Source organism: Pagrus pagrus (assembly GCF_965226575.1).
Source record: "Pagrus pagrus genome assembly, chromosome: 20".
In the NCBI taxonomy this organism is placed as follows: domain Eukaryota; kingdom Metazoa; phylum Chordata; class Actinopteri; order Spariformes; family Sparidae; genus Pagrus; species Pagrus pagrus.
This window is the reverse complement of record NC_140207.1, coordinates 3,148,429-3,164,205: the sequence shown is the minus strand read 5'-3', so window position 1 is coordinate 3,164,205 and position 15,777 is coordinate 3,148,429. Positions and strand designations below refer to the sequence as shown.

Genomic DNA, 15,777 nt, shown 5'->3' with positions numbered 1-15,777 from the left:
ACGGGGGGAGACGCTGATGTCAGACAGGAGAGGAGTCTTCTGTGTTCAAGACAACTGAGCATGAGCGAGCTAACGTAGAGTAACATTTGTTTTTTCTGATTTCTCAAAATGTCAATCTTCTGCTGATACCCAAGACAGATACAGGCTGCACACATACACATGCAAATATAAAAGTATGGAAATGCAACTCACTTATAAAAACAACTAGACGTTAGATGTGAAGCACATTATGCATTAAATTAAGCCCACAGAGCAGCCACACACTGCAACATCCCCAGACTCCCCTAACAAATCACATGTTTTAAGACTTGTTGTGTGAGGAGACACATAAAAAATGTTGTGAAATTTTCCTACGACAAAAAATTAAATACATTGGTGCCTTCTTGTAAATTCGGCATTCAATGCTAAACATGAAGTTGTTTGTTTCCTTGTAAAAAGTGTCAGTTTGTGAAAGCATCGCTGTGCCAGTCTATCTAACCTGCCAATATTCAGCAGCTGTTTGAACACATCAATTCAACTTAATTACACTACATTTATGAAAGAAGACAATTTATGGATGGTACACATGTCAAATTTTATAAGTACAGTAAACAGTAACCAATACAGGCTACTTCTGTAAAGTGTCTGGAGAAAGTCGCCAGACTCCCTTTAAAAATCGCTCAATTTTATGAGTTGTCGGGTAAGGAGAAACTTTGTAAACTGTGTGAAACACAGTTAATGACAAATTCTTAATAATTTGGGCCTTCTTGTTAATTCGGCAATTTTGCAATTCATTCACTGGACCCAGATCAAAAGTAGACAAATGTTTATAGACAGTGGTGTTGACCACCGAGCTAAAACAAATGTGATGCAACTTTTTTTATAATCAGTTTAAGTAGTGAACCACTTTCTGCATCTATTTGAAAACAGAAACCTCAGCCCATTCACAGAGAATTTAGGTTATTAAGACACACACACACACACACACACACACACACAGACCGGTGCTGCTGTAGAAAGCCAGGCCACTGGAGGCGTGGAAATGCTCAATGAAGAACTGAGACAAGACGATCTCGTCTGTCCTCAGAGAGTCGTTCCCATTCTTCCAGTAAAGCATCAGGTCGTTCTCATTATACGCATCTGTGAAGAGAGAGACAGACAGAGAGGAGAGAGGAGAGAGGTGTTCAGTGTCGTGGAAAACAGAGGAAAGATGAGATGAGAGAAAAGACAGATGTTGGTTGGATTTAGTCACAGTCATCTGAGTTTTTACTTGTTTTTGTTGCTGCATGTGAACACGGGGGAAGAGTTTATACACATCGATCAGCCACAGCATTGAAAGGACTGACAGGTGAAGTGGTTCACTTTGATTATCTCATTACAATATCATTACAATATCATGACATGCATGACCCATCCAGACACCGCTGCAGACAAAGTACACCCCGTCATGGCACCAGCGCTCCACAAAACTTCTCTGAGGAGCGTAACAAAGAGATCAAGGCTTGGTTCCTGGCCTCCAAATTAAACGATCCCAATCCGACGAAGCTTCTGTGGGATGTGCCGGAACAAGTCCAGTCCATGGAGGCCCCACCTCCCAAACAACAGGACTCAAAGACTCTGCAACCAATACCCCGGTGCCAAACACCACAGGACACACCCAGAGGTCCATGCCCCGAGGGGTCAGATCAGCGGTGCGGCCTTGTTCGGACTTGCTCCGGCAGATGCTCGATCAGATTGAGTTATGGGGAATTTGGAAGTGATTTCGACACCGTGAGGTCTTCGTCACGTACCTCGGTTGTCTCAGGCAGTGTTTGCAGTGTGTTGTCCAGGTGTGGAGGCCACTGCCACCGGGGAGTGCTAATAATAATCAACCTAATGAGCGTTACCCACTGCGCCACTGCATTGTGACGCGGTCATTGTTTCCCATTAATCACCTAAAGTGTCATTTCTTTGCGGCCTCGTTTCAAAGCAGGTGTTAATGTTTAAAAAATATATCAAGTGCATATATATTTATGTGTGTGTGTGTGTGTGTGTGTGTGTGTGTGTGTGTGTGTGTGTGTGTGTGTGTGTGTGTGTGTGTGTGTGTGTGTGTGTGTCTCACAGCTCTCCAGCTCCAGCGAGCAGTTCTGTGTGTCCAGAGGGAAGCTGCTGAAGTCCATCGAGCAGAGAGCCGTCACAGTGACCCTGAAACACACAGAAACATAGTGAAGTTATTCATCGTGTCCTGGACAGACCTCTCCTGTTGTTGTCATGGAAACCAGTATGTGACCGTCTTTTTACTCTCTCTGGTTTCTTCGTTTCAGACGACCTGGCCGTGCTGACACTGGCCCTGCTAACAAACAGGTGATATTCAGCTCAAGTCTGGCAGCCACGTCTTTTTACGAGACGGCTTTACCAGATGTCCTCAGGAGCATCTTCAAGTCCACAACCTCCATTTCACCTCCACAACTTATCTTCCTCCGTCTCCACCCGTCCCTGTCCCGTACCTGACGCTGTAGAGGATGTTTCCGTCGGGGTAAACCCGCAGCATGATGTTCTCCATGGTGGTGTCGTGGATGAAGGAGCGCTTGGAGTGGACGAAGAAGACGTCAGGGACCCAAATCTTCTTCACGAGCCTCGAGTCAAACGTCCTGCTCAGGTTGTTCCGGGACGGAAACGCCAACCGCTCGTCTTTCCAGTAGTGACGCAGGTAAAGAGTCATGGTGAAGTCCTGCACACGCAAAAACAAAGACAACTCATAAATAATCAACACAACAGTTGTTTATCAGTGTCTTAATCATGACTCTTCTTTTGTTTCGACTGTTCATCTTTCTCTTTATATCCCTGCCTCCCTCTTTCGGCTTTGTTTGTTCTCAGGTTTTATTGCCCTTCAAAACATGGATTTGTATGAAATAATGCCAAAAAATGAGCTTGAACAAAGACACATTTGTCACAGCATTTAATCTGAGGTTTTCAAGCTTTTCATAAACACACACTTTCCTGATATAACTATGGATACCTGCAAACAATGCAAAATGGGAAGGAATGATAATCATTGATGTCAAAGTCTGTTTTTTTTTTTTTTTTATGTCCTTTAGTTTTATTTTGGGGTTATTGGAGCTGAAAAGCCTCAGAAATCAGTGCCAGTAAAGAAAGAAATGGACATTTTTCTGCAGCAGCCTGAGGACAAGATGACAATGTGCACCATCCTCTCCACCATTCATCTCTCTTGGCTGCAGGAACTCGATAAAGCGCTTGTAAGTAAGTGGCTGCTTGAGTTGAAAGCAGAGACCGTCGAGGGGTCACAAACCAGACAGGAAGTGACGTCAGAGCAGTTTTTTTGAAACTCTCTGATGTTCCAGCTTTCTGTAGCAGCAGATAAAATCTCCTAAAAGATTCTGACATCTGCGTGTTTTACCAAATGTTTTAAAGAAGTAACAGAGCGGTTACAGCTTCTCGTGTATCGTGAGTTAAACGGCAGATAATCTGGGCACAAGGTGCATTTACGCACAGTCAGGATCTGTTTCTGATGTCATGTTTTCTGCTAATCAACCAAAGGGTCACACACAAAAAAACATTTGGAGTGAAGTCGTCCTCCCGATAAATCCTGAGCTCCATCAGAGCTGTGTAAAATTAATTATTTCAGAAGCAAAAACTTTAACTGTTGCTTCTGGAGAGTTTCCTCTGTCCTGTCAAGTTCATAACTACGGCTTTGAGTAATATGATCCTCACCATGTTGACCTCTGAGATGCTGTCGATGCTCTCCACCTGCACATCGATGCCAACAGGGATGGCTGCGCCTGAAGCCAAGATAAGAACATCATTAGCTTTAAAGTCATAAATCAAGGCAAAGTTTCTGCAGAAATATCATCAGAACAGCCTTCAGGAAAACGTTCATTCTCCTCGCATTTCCACAGCTGTGCTGCAAAAAATATCCATTTGCAATTTGACCTTCTGCAGCATGTGTTTAGTATCATGTAACAATACATTTTATACATTTTTAGTGAAGAATTTTCTGTGAAAAAGTTGGAAAAATGCCTGATTGGGGGATATCAGTTTGTAAGCTGTAACCGGTGCTGATATGTTGAAGGAAATGGCGCAGAAAACCTGCACTTAAACCTTAGGTTGCGTGTTCGTGCCCCATGAGGGTAAACATCCTGTTTCAGAGGCTTTTCCTCACCCAAACATGAGTAACACTTTGGAAATGTACGCAAATTTGCAATGATTTGTTCCAAAATTACTCAACCTGAGTTCAGTAGCCTGCATCACATCTGCCTCAGTCACATCATCTGTATCGGCCCTCAAACCTCATTTTGGTCAAACACTGGTAACAACATCGTTTGTCCTCGCTTCCAGCTCACCGCAGCCATCAACATCTGTCCTCCACACTCCCCGGCTCCATCCGCCTCATTAGCAGATTACGCTTGTTTAACCGCCTGAACAACCTGATTTGTGCACACAAGCAGAGCAGAAATAGCTAAAACAGCACAAATCCCCCGCAAAAAACAATCTCCAATCGCAGCTACTCGGTCTCTGTTTGCAATCATGACAGGCAAACTTTGGGAAGGAGGGTTTTTGATCCACCCTGTAACCGACTGTGATGATGTTTAGTGGTCAGCTCACTCGGGTCATTTTAGGATTCATCCATTTTCTGCGGCCTGCTGACTAAAGAGCTCATTCCTGGCTCGACCACAAGCATCAGCAGTGATTTCCTGTTATCTTAAACTCATATACATCTCTGTCTGTAAGGCTACTGTGAGGCTGCTCACAGAAGTCAGAGGTCAACCATCACTTTAAATTTAGAGAAGCCTGACCATGCAATAAGTTTTACACCAAAAGTAATCCCTTAAAATCGTCCCTAGAAGTGACAGGGAGCTCAAACTGCAGGAGCGTGTGATCTATGTTTGGGTTTGTTAGAGGTCCGCTGCAGAGTTCTGGACCAGTTGGAGTGAACATAAGAAAACAGTTGAACAAGGCATTGACTGAATGAACAACTACTGGGTTGATTAAGTGGTCTGATTTCTGCAATATCCCACAGCTGGAGCAAGAGCAGCGGCTCAGTGGGGCTGCACAGCTTTGAGCTAAATGCTAACTTTAGCTTGCCAACCATTGGTGAATATATTCACAATGACAATGCTAACATGCTGATAATAAGAAGCTATTATATTTTTTCTTCTTTTTTACTACGTTATTTTAGTTTAGCATGTTAGCACTTGCTTTTTAGCATTAAACACAAAGCACAGCTGGGGCTGATGGGAATATCATTTTCAGGAATTCAGTCATTAACCAAAGAATTCGTCATGTTTTGACCAGAGGAAGCCCGTAGATGTAAAGTTAATACAGTCCTGTCGATCCATCCAGCAGTTGTTGTCCAGCGGTGGACCAAACAACCGCCAGGCCGCTAGCATGGCTAAAAAGCAGAACTGAGTGAGTGATTGTACATGCAGCGCCACGTTTATACCATAAGTAAGTCAATGACTTTCAATATTAGGTTTAAAATTTGGGGGCAATAACAGTTTTGGGGCCCATAAAGAGAAATTACATTTTTGTCACGGTTAGAAAGCATCCATTCTTTTATTCTTCTTAATTGTGTCTTGCTTCATGGGGCTGTTGCACTTAAAAAACTTTAGAAATTACCTCGTCTCTGAAGTTTTTTTGCCTTGTGTTACTCGGATCAGAGCAGAATCTGATGAGACTGCAGGTGTTTATTCCTCCAGAAGGTCTGGATCTGCACCCGTCCCTCCTCACACAACACTCAAATATGTTTTGTCTGACAGACCCCTGGTGGCAGATTGTGTATTTAAAAATACTTTTTAAAAAGAAACATAACCCATGTGTAAAAAGTTTTGCCTGTAGTCTTGTACTTTCATTTTGTTCTGGGTTTTGTGTAATCATTGGCATCTCAGCGGTCACTGATCGAGACCAAGAAAATGAAAATGCTTTTTGCAAATCACTAAAACCATGTCTGCTGGTTTAGTAGACCATACATAAACACACAGTCTCACACACACACGAGTTTGGGTTTGTCTGTGACCTCCGTCTGGACATGGTTTACCGGGTTACATTCCTCTTTTCACTCTCAGGGTCAACAAGAAAAAAAAAAGATGCACTCCAAAGTGTCTGTGTGCTTTTTGGATGTAAAGTGTGTTAATTCTGCTTGAATGTTCGGAGGCCGGCAGCTCAATAAACACTTTATTTAATGAAGTTCATCTGACAGCCAGGACCGTAAAGCTCCCGCCGCAGGCCGGCTTTGTCCCGCCGTGACTCGTAAAAGCCACCAGCGGTGCAGACTCAACATTTAGAGTAACCCAGACAACGAGTGCTGTTTGTGGGAAAAACCTGAAACAGAAGGTCAGTCTCTCTCTCTCTCTTTTTCCTTTTCCCATGTCACACCCAGTCAGACTGTGTTTAAAGCAGGAGGTTTTACGGAGAGACACGTGCGAAAGGAGGTCATATGATGATTCAACATCAACCCACAGCCGTTTTGTGTTTGGACAGATTTCAGAAGTGAGACTCATTAACACCTTTACATCCTGTTTTAACAAAACAATCATAAAAGTTCGACATCTGGGAAACTCTGTTATGAGCACCGAGCATCGATGTTATAAACACAGAGTCCAACTCTTCTCATCCAGCTGCTCCTCTGTCAGCTCAGAACACAGTCCGCCTGTCGAGTGCAACAGCTTGATCCAAGATGTTGTGGTGGAGACAGGTCTGTGTAAAGATGTGATGGAGACAGGTCTCTGTAAAGATGTGTTGGAGACAGGTGTCTGTAAAGATGTGTTGGAGACAGGTCTGTGTAAAGATGTGTTGGGGACAGGTCTCTGTAAAGATGTGTTGGGGACAGGTCTGTGTAAAGATGTGATGGAGACAGGTCTCTGTAAAGACGTGGTGGAGACAGGTTCCTGTAAAGATGAGGTGGAGACAGGTCTGTAAAGATGTGATGGAGACAGGTCTGTGTAAAGATGTGATGGAGACAGGTTCCTGTAAAGATGTGTTGGGGACAGGTCTGTGTAAAGATGTGATGGAGACAGGTCTGTGTAAAGATGTGATGGAGACAGGTCCCTGTAAATATTGGGTGGAGACAAGTCTCTTTAAAGATGTGTTGGAGACAGGTCTCTGTGAAGATGTGTTGGAGACAGGTCTCTGTGAAGATGTGTTGGAGACAGGTCTCTGTGAAGACGTGGTGGAGACAGGTCTCTGTAAAGATGTGTTGGAGACAGGTCTCTGTAAAGACGTGGTGGAGACAGGTCTCTGTGAAGATGTGGTGGAGACAGGTCTCTGTAAAGTCGTGGTGGAGACAGGTCTCTGTAAAGACGTGGTGGAGACAGGTCTCTGTAAAGATGTGATGGAGACAGGTCTCTGTAAAGACGTGGTGGAGACAGGTCTCTGTAAAGACGTGGTGGAGACAGGTCTCTGTAAAGATGAGGTATATGATGTGCAAAAAAAAAAACTGAACACAACAATGGCTGCCGCATCATGGGCTGAACCCTGCTGTGGTTTCAGCTTTTCTAATCAGCTGATGTAAACACATTGATGACTAAGTTACTGTCAGGGATTTCTTGGATTTATCTGCACAGGGAGCCTAAAATGTTCTGGAAAAACACACTGAGCGAATACAGATGCTCGTCTCTGTCACAGATGGGCCTCTACTCAATTAGTTCTGCTACAAACCAGGAAACTGGAGGAAATAGTCGGTCGGTTTGTTCCCGCTCTGCCTGTTTCACGAGCAGAGTCGATCAGTAAACGGCCTCAGGTGGTCACATTCTTTCTGCAGCATGAGACAGCATGATTAATGATGTTAGACACAAAGCTGCCATCTCTTCTGTCTGTGCAGGTCAACTCTGAATGATCTGGCCTTCAAAACAAGGATATCTTTTCTGTGTTTGCCCCGAAAAGTTAATTGTTTGCCTTCCCGTTGTCCTGCTGGTCGCTCAATCCAGATTTGGACTTTGTATTTGAGTAAATCTACAACATCTCAGTGAGTGAGCCGCGGCAGATTTACTCTAATAACACATCAAAATCATGCTTTAAGGTCATGGTATTTTGTCCCGAAATGTTTGTGCGCTCTGTCTTTTAATCCCTGAACACAACGCTGCAGATGGATCAATTCATAAGCAGCATAATGCAGCTTTGAGGTCTCAGGGTGTTTCTTCCTCGGTCGCCGGCTCTGTGTTTAGATTCAGGCAGCGATCAGAGGAAGGGGAGAGGTGAAAGGTGGCGGGGGGATTAAGAGGTGATTCTCTGGGCAGCTTTTTGAGAGCGAGAGCGTTAGACTCCTACACAATCTATACCGACTCAACCCGGCCATGTGTAACACTGGCAGCTTTAGACTGACACACTGTGTTGTAATAAAAGCTCACAGCAGACTGAAATACACACAGCCTTTATTTACTGAACCTTTACAGAACCACGGCGGTGGTTTTCTACGTTAAAGAGCTTACTGCAAATAACGTGTGCTTTACATCACGGCTGAAGGCTGAGGGAATGTTTGTTTTTGCTCTTTGAGATGTCAGGATGTGTTTTGTTTGTTTCAGGCTGAAAATCATCTGGCAGCACTTATTCACAACTTCACTGTTCATCTGACGTCTGAAGTGCTTCACAGATTAAGATTTCTACATATAAAACACACGAGGTATAGCTAATACAATTACACGAATAACCAATTAGTCCTTTGATGGAAAAGGTATTCATTTTTATCATCTTTCAAGTCATTTTTAATGTAAAAACACGGTGGCGGACTCAGGATGTTTGAGGGACGGGGGCGAAAATGAAAAAGGGCACCAGCTTCATGTGGTGGTGGTGTTTTTATATACCGTAGGAGCCACCGGCCACCTAAATATGCCTGACTTTTTTTCATCAAGAATCCATGAATTATTCCCTGAGAAATCAACAAAAATGTAAAAAAAAAAATTGTATTTCATTAAGTTAAAGAAAGCGAGATAAAATTCCTGGATCAGTCCCTTTATCAGGATCTGACCAAATGTTAATAGGATTCATTCTCGGCCGAGACTCATCGTCCATCCAAGTTTTGTAGAAATCTGTTCAGTAGTTTTTGTGTAATCCTGCTGACAAACCAACAAACAAACGGACACAGGTGAAAACATAACATCCTTGGTCGAGGTAGCATATCTCCACCTCTGCTGCCATCCGTCTCTCATGAAATACTAAATTGCCTCTTTAACTTTCTTTCTTCAAACCACAACCAGCTCGCCTCTATAATGGATTTAATCACCACTGCGGTCAAAAGGTGTCGAAGTACAGTGAAGTATATTTTCCTTAACAACAAACTCATCAACAGCAGCGTCAGGAATGAATCAGCCAATCAGATCCGAGGTTTGGTGCCTGAAACTGAAGCCAGACGAGGTCACACCGCGAAGAGCAGCAGCACACCGCTAGTTAATGCTTAACAAACATTTGGTATTGTGGTGTCCAACTATAACGTCTACAGGCCGATGTAAAGTTTATAGGGATTCATTTTAGTTTATAGACGTCCTTTAGAGGCTGACCTCGATGTAGAAACGCTGCAAGTCTTTCACACGTGCACGAAATAGCAAGAAATGTCACATGGTGTATTTTAGGACTCGGGTCCCTCGAGAGGACCGAGGAGGTTTTGATGCTTCAGCTTCTCGGATCTCACTCTCTCGCTGACACACACACACACACACACACACACACACACACACACACACACACACACACACACACACACACACACAGCAGCTATAGGCTTATCATGAGGCAGAAAACGCTGAGAAATTTCCTCAGTGTAAAATTACAGTCCGTGGAAATGCCGCAGCCGGGCCGTGGGGCAGACAGTGGTGCTTTTGTTGTCCCCACCCTGAATGACAGGCAGGACCACAAAGACATGCAGGACGCCAACCAACCGTATAGACCGAAGACACAGAGGGACACGTGATGGCAACAAGTACTGCACATGTACTGAAGTACACGTTTGAGGTACTTTATGATAACCATCATTATCAAACGGGACACTCATGTTAATTAAACCTCAGTGAACAGTAGTATTTGTACGGTCAGCAGTGTTGAGGTTACTTGTTACAAAATAATCCGTTAGAGTACTCAGATTACTACTTTGTAATTCAAGTAATCCGTTATTTAGATAGTTTTTCATAAAAGTAATCCATTACTGGAAAAAAAATTGCTGTCTTCTCCTTTTGTCGCCACATAAATCAAATAAAATCCCTGAAGCGTCGTCGCTCAACGCAGCGAGACGGCAGAGAGGACGGCGTGAACTGTGTGGAAATATTCCCATTATTTTGAGAACAACGTCACAGTGAAAGGCGAGTTGTGTTGTTTGTGCTTGTTTTATTGTTGTCATTAAAGCAGCTGTGGCTAACACTGTCCGCCCAGTTCACTGTCAGACTGTTAGCAGAATAAAGATGTAAATGTTATATTGCATCTGTCAAACTTATTATCAGGCTGCAGGGTCACCAACTCTGGGCCACAAAGAAGGCTACAAAATGATGGTAGAGTCGTCTGGACAATATAACCGAATAAAACGAGTCACAAAGAGGTTTTCTAACACATTACTTTTCTCACTAGATAACACAGTAACATACGTTTGTAATGGCAGTAATCTTGTACCGTTAAAGTAACGTTACCCAACGCTGCCAGTCAGTTAAGGAGTCTGAATACTCAAGTTACAAACAAGTTTTCCAGGTATTTCCAGGATTTCCAGTCTAAAGTAGAGGCAGTCATGATGACAAAGAGTTTGCGATCCAGTTTTTGGGGATTTTCACGTCTTGACATCAACAGAAGAATGAAAGGAAGAGACTGTCATCACCAGAGAGATGACAGCATTGTCCTTTCTTCAAAAACTTAGACCATGTTTACATTTTTGCGACATGCTCCGTCTTTGTGGCCACGAAAATAATGAGTGCAAGAACCTCTCAGGTCAGGATCAAACTGGAGACCACGGTTCGAATGTTTATACGTAAACGTCAGTGTTGGTTTCTTGACTAGAACCCTTTCATAGCTCACGTGGGCCGACTTCAATCGGACCGCTGTGGAGGCTCCATCAAAGAAAGACTCAGGGTGGTCGCCCAGGTTCAACTTTTGCTGCAACACAAACAGCAGGCACATTCCTGAGCACCGACGTGAACAGAGCATCTCTGCTGTTCGCCTCAGACTCATCCAGACGAAAGATAAAATATTTCATTCAAAACAGCCCGATCGTATTTCACCACCGCACCGTTAATCTAAACTGACAGAACTGAAACTTAATGGTAAATGCATTAGGAGGATTTGTCCCAGCTGTTCCTGAACACACCACAAAGATAGTTGATTGTTGAGTCTCATTCCCAGGACGTCAAATAGCCACATGTTGGGTTGGTAAAGCGTCCCGAGCAGCAACAAAGAGAGAAAATAAGAAACTCTCTGCAGATACGAGACACTAACACGCCTTTTCTCCCCATTCCAGCCTCCAGAAAGTTCAGATGTTTGTGTTCAGATGTAGAGAGGGAAAGTCAGAAGCTGATGTTTTTCACGTCACCTGTCAGTGGTTTTAAAGCCGAGGCCAGAAAGACGGTTTGACATGATCACTTTCTGCACGCTGCTCTTGCTCAGCATCACAATGAGTGTTTCATACAGCCAGTGTTGTAGTCAAGACCGCCTGAACCGAGGCCGATGATTTGCACTCACAGTGCAGATTACAGAAACATTCGCCTTTTAGCATCATGTGTTTGCATGTCTGCCTGCTTCTATTGTCGTGTGTTTGATACCGATGATCTCCATCGCAGACGTCACTTTGTTTCCCACCCCTCCATCTGCTCCAGACCCGGAATATAATCCAGATTAATACACACGAATCCCCCCGACTCACACACACACACACACACACACACACACACACACACACACACACACACACAGAGGCACTCATTATATTGCAAAAACACACAAAAGGGACAAACAATCACATTTGAGTGAGCACACAGAGTCCTACTGTATTTCAAATGCACACACACACACACACACACACACACACACACACTCGTGCTGCCACACAATGGTGTAATCTGGGTCAGCGTTGGTGATTTTGGGATTGACACTACAGTTGTCTGGGTGACCCAGTGCCCATCATCAAACTGTTGCGTACGCATCATCAGCGTGGGACGAGGACTGATTTTCTCTTTTGGACGATGTGTGAGTGAGTGGATCAAATCATCAGGGATCAGAGACGAGATGAGGTGTGCCTTTGTGTGTGTGTGTGTGTGTGTGTGTGTGTGTGCCTTTGTGTTTGTGTGTGTGTGTGAGCTTGTTTTGCTGTCTTTGTGAGGCCCAATTTCAGTTTAGTGCCTTGTGAGGACATTCAGTACGTCAAAGGACTCCGCAGTACAGTATGATAACAAAGCGGCTCCGCTAATTCAGTTACAAACACGTTTCACGCCCCCCCAACCCACCCCACATCTGATCACAAGGGGTCGCATGTATGAATCGACGGGCTTGAAGCTGTCCACCGATGATGGGATCACTCAGGACGGAGGGTAAAACCAAACCTGAGCAGCGTCTCTCTCTCAGAACTCACCTGTTGTATTCACTAGTATCGTCTTTATTTATTTCCACTCTAACGCTCATTGGGGTTAGTTACTTTAGAGACCTCCACATGGCTCAGATTATAACTCGAACCCTGCTCGAGTACTTTCGGTACGGGTGACTTTCACTTTTAATGAAGTCATATTTTAACGTGATGTATTTTCTTTTACTCAAGTTTGACTTGTATGTAACACCAGTTGTGATGCAGGTCAGGGGCTCAGGAATGTGTTATGGCAACAAGGGTCCTCACAAATGTAGAAAGACAAACGTGTGTGTGTGTGTGTCTGACCTCCAAAGCCTGGTCTCAGAGCGAAGTCGTGCTCCTCGATCCTCAGCAGCTGTTCACTCTTGATTAGCAGTGTTTTGGTGCTGTCCTGCCTCTTCAGTTTGTAGTCGATGCGTCTGCACACACACACACACACACACACACACACACACACACACACACACACACAGAAATAGACAGTGTGTTGAGTGATTAGTTGGTTAATCACGGCTGTAATTGCAGGTTTTGATTAGAGAAAACACACTTTGTGGTTTCCTCTCTCCCTCCTCCCTCCCTCCCTCCCTGCCTGCAGCTGCCGCTCGCTCTCATTCTGCCAAAAAACCATAACCTTAATCAAAGGCGTGGCACAGCTCCACCGACAAATAACCACACGTGTATGCGTACACACGTGTGCGCATGTTCTCTATCTAATGCACAAAGCGTTTGATCGTTTTCCAAAAACAATCCTCGGTGATAAGACCCTTTCCTCCTCAACCTTCATATGAAAGTCAGAGAGGAAAGAAAAATGACTTCTGAAATTTGCCAGCTGTCCTTCTGTATCATCAGTGGCAGAACATAACGAGTTGTACTTAAAGGAACAGTTCGCCCAATAAAATGTAACCTCAGTCATCCTCTCCGGCTGCTTCAGTTGTTTAGCAGAATGTTGCAACTCTGTTTTGCTGTGAAGCTCCAGAAATGTTTTGTGGACTACGAAACTTCACCCACTGTCGTGCATCAAGACGGAGGACAACAGCATTCAGAGAAGAGCTCTTCAGGGAAAACTCAGTCGGAGATATGCCTCCTCCCTTCGCAGGCCCATCTGTGGTGTGTTGTTGGGGGTTTAATCACTTCAAGTAACTAAAAGCGACGACGTCACATTGTCAAAAATGGAAACTTCGTATTTCAGTGTTTGAGGTGTTGTCGAGTGAGTCGACAAAGTAAACACGCTGTGCAGTTAAACAAACTGTAAACTACTATATAGGTCTGACATTCAACCAGGGAAACCCCAACGAGACGACATGCAGGATGTAGGAGGTGTAATTACAGCCCGAGCACGGCGCCTCTGGGATGCAATACACGCTGCTGCGGTGTGCATGTGTGTTGTGTGTGTGTGTGTTGTGTGTGTGGTTAAAGGAGGTAAACAAACACAAACACACACACACGTGCGTTGAACAGGTGAGCACACAGAAAAGAGATAAAAGCTGTTTGAGAGTTTCTCTGATGTTTGAAAAGCCTCTTTGAAAGTCACACACCTTGACACGAACACACACACACACACACACACACACACACACACCATGTGGTCTCCTATTATTGTGAGGTCAAACACTGTGTTTGAGCCAAATCCTATTTCCATAATCCCTTAAATTAACCTTGAAACAAACACTAAAATCCCCCAAATCAAACAAATTTCACACGAATCTCAGCCCCGATCTTAACGCAGTTAAATAAACTCGACACTAAACTACACATCCAACTTTAATACTTCACCTGACTGAGAGTTCAGCCAAAATCAATCTGACTGAAATTACAGAAAAAAAAACAGGTGCGACATATCAAGGTGCCGATCGAACAGCCTGGTTAGTGCCGACCCAATCTCCAGAATAAATGTTAGCCGAGCACGTTTCTGCAAAAACCAACGTTTCTTTATGTCGCATCGCTGGTTCAGGTTGAATTCCCTCTCTCTTCATGCTCTGGTTGGGTTTAAACCTGTCACATTACCGGACAATCTGAGCCGAACTTCAGCACCGTCCCACATCCCTGATCGGATTTCTCCTCCAATTGTCGGGGCAGGCAGATCAGGATTACACTGACCCAAAATGTCTGTAGTCTGAGTCCGGCTCGACACAGATTTGAACAAGTTTTGGCTCTGATTGTGTACCTTATTTTTGGTGACTCGCAGAGTGAAGAGTTCAATATTTCCCTCTGAGATGTGGTGAAGTAGAAGTAAACAGTGGTATTAAATGCTCTTAGTACAGTGCACTGACTCATTTCTACATCACTTTACTTTAATCTCAGTGTTGTTTCTGCTCTGCACTTCCCACAGATCACCTGTCAGTCAGAGAATAAGCTGTTGTGCTCGGCGGATGACGGTTATATTGTTTTCTCACTCGCATCAGTCGTCAGCTGTAACACACAGAACAAAACACATGTGGCTTTTATGATTTCTCTGGAATGAAGCCAGAGTTCACGTCTTAATAAACAGGCTGTTCATGCTTTTATGGCAGAGACTGAACGCCTGCGTGTGTGTGTGTGTGTGTGTGTGTGTGTGTGTGTGTGTGTGTGCAATATGTAATAAAATACAGGTTAGAGCTGTTAATATTAGTACAACACCCTCATCAGAAGTCGACAACAGTGCGTCTTGTTCTGCAAGTTTCAGTTTAAACTCTCGTAATCAAATACAAATATTTTGTTCTTCCCTCCTTCAGCTGCTCTACTTCGACAAAGTAGGAGGTAACGAAGTACAAATACTTTGTTACAGTACTTCAGTAGATGTTTCAGGTATCTGTACTGTACCTGAGTATCTCTGTGACTTTCCCTCTCTACATCTGAACACAAACATCTGAACTTTCTCCTCCTCACAGCTTCAAAACAGCCTCGTTACTTTAGTTTGATGCATTTGAGGTGAATTATGGATTATTGTTATTTCCCAACATCACGAGACTGATGTCGACCTATCAGAGCACATCACGCACGGCAGACGCAGAGAGACAAAACAAAGATGTAAGAAGACGTGAACAGACAGAGAGGGAGGCTGAATGGGGAGAAAAGGCGTGTTAGTGTCTCGTATCTGCAGAGAGTTTCTTATTTTCTCTCTTTGTTGCTGCTCGGGACGCTTTACCAACCCAACATGTGGCTATTTGACGTCCTGGGAATGAGACTCAACAATCAACTGTCTTTGTGGTGCATTCAGGAACAGCTGGGACAAATCCTATGAGGGATTGACCACAGATGTCCTTCAGAGGGAGACTTTTTACTGATACTCTGATTCAGAG

General features: G+C 44.0%; 1 protein-coding gene across 2 annotated transcripts in view; it reads right to left on the bottom strand.

Moving 5' to 3' along the window:
• LOC311249889 (gamma-aminobutyric acid receptor subunit rho-3) overlaps positions 1-15,777 on the bottom strand; it is a 32,404-nt gene that overhangs the window by 2,212 nt on the left and 14,415 nt on the right. The window contains exons 2-7 of one of the 2 annotated variants that reach the window (XM_084341267.1): positions 14,834-14,908; positions 12,806-12,918; positions 3,691-3,758; positions 2,466-2,689; positions 2,081-2,163; positions 982-1,119 (exon numbers count right to left, since the gene is read on the bottom strand). In XM_084341267.1, the coding sequence (XP_084197393.1) occupies positions 982-1,119; positions 2,081-2,163; positions 2,466-2,689; positions 3,691-3,758; positions 12,806-12,918; positions 14,834-14,898 (691 nt within the window). In that variant the 5' untranslated portion in view covers positions 14,899-14,908. The remainder of the gene's footprint in view (positions 1-981; positions 1,120-2,080; positions 2,164-2,465; positions 2,690-3,690; positions 3,759-12,805; positions 12,919-14,833; positions 14,909-15,777) is intronic. The other variant, XM_084341266.1, reaches the window with a different exon arrangement.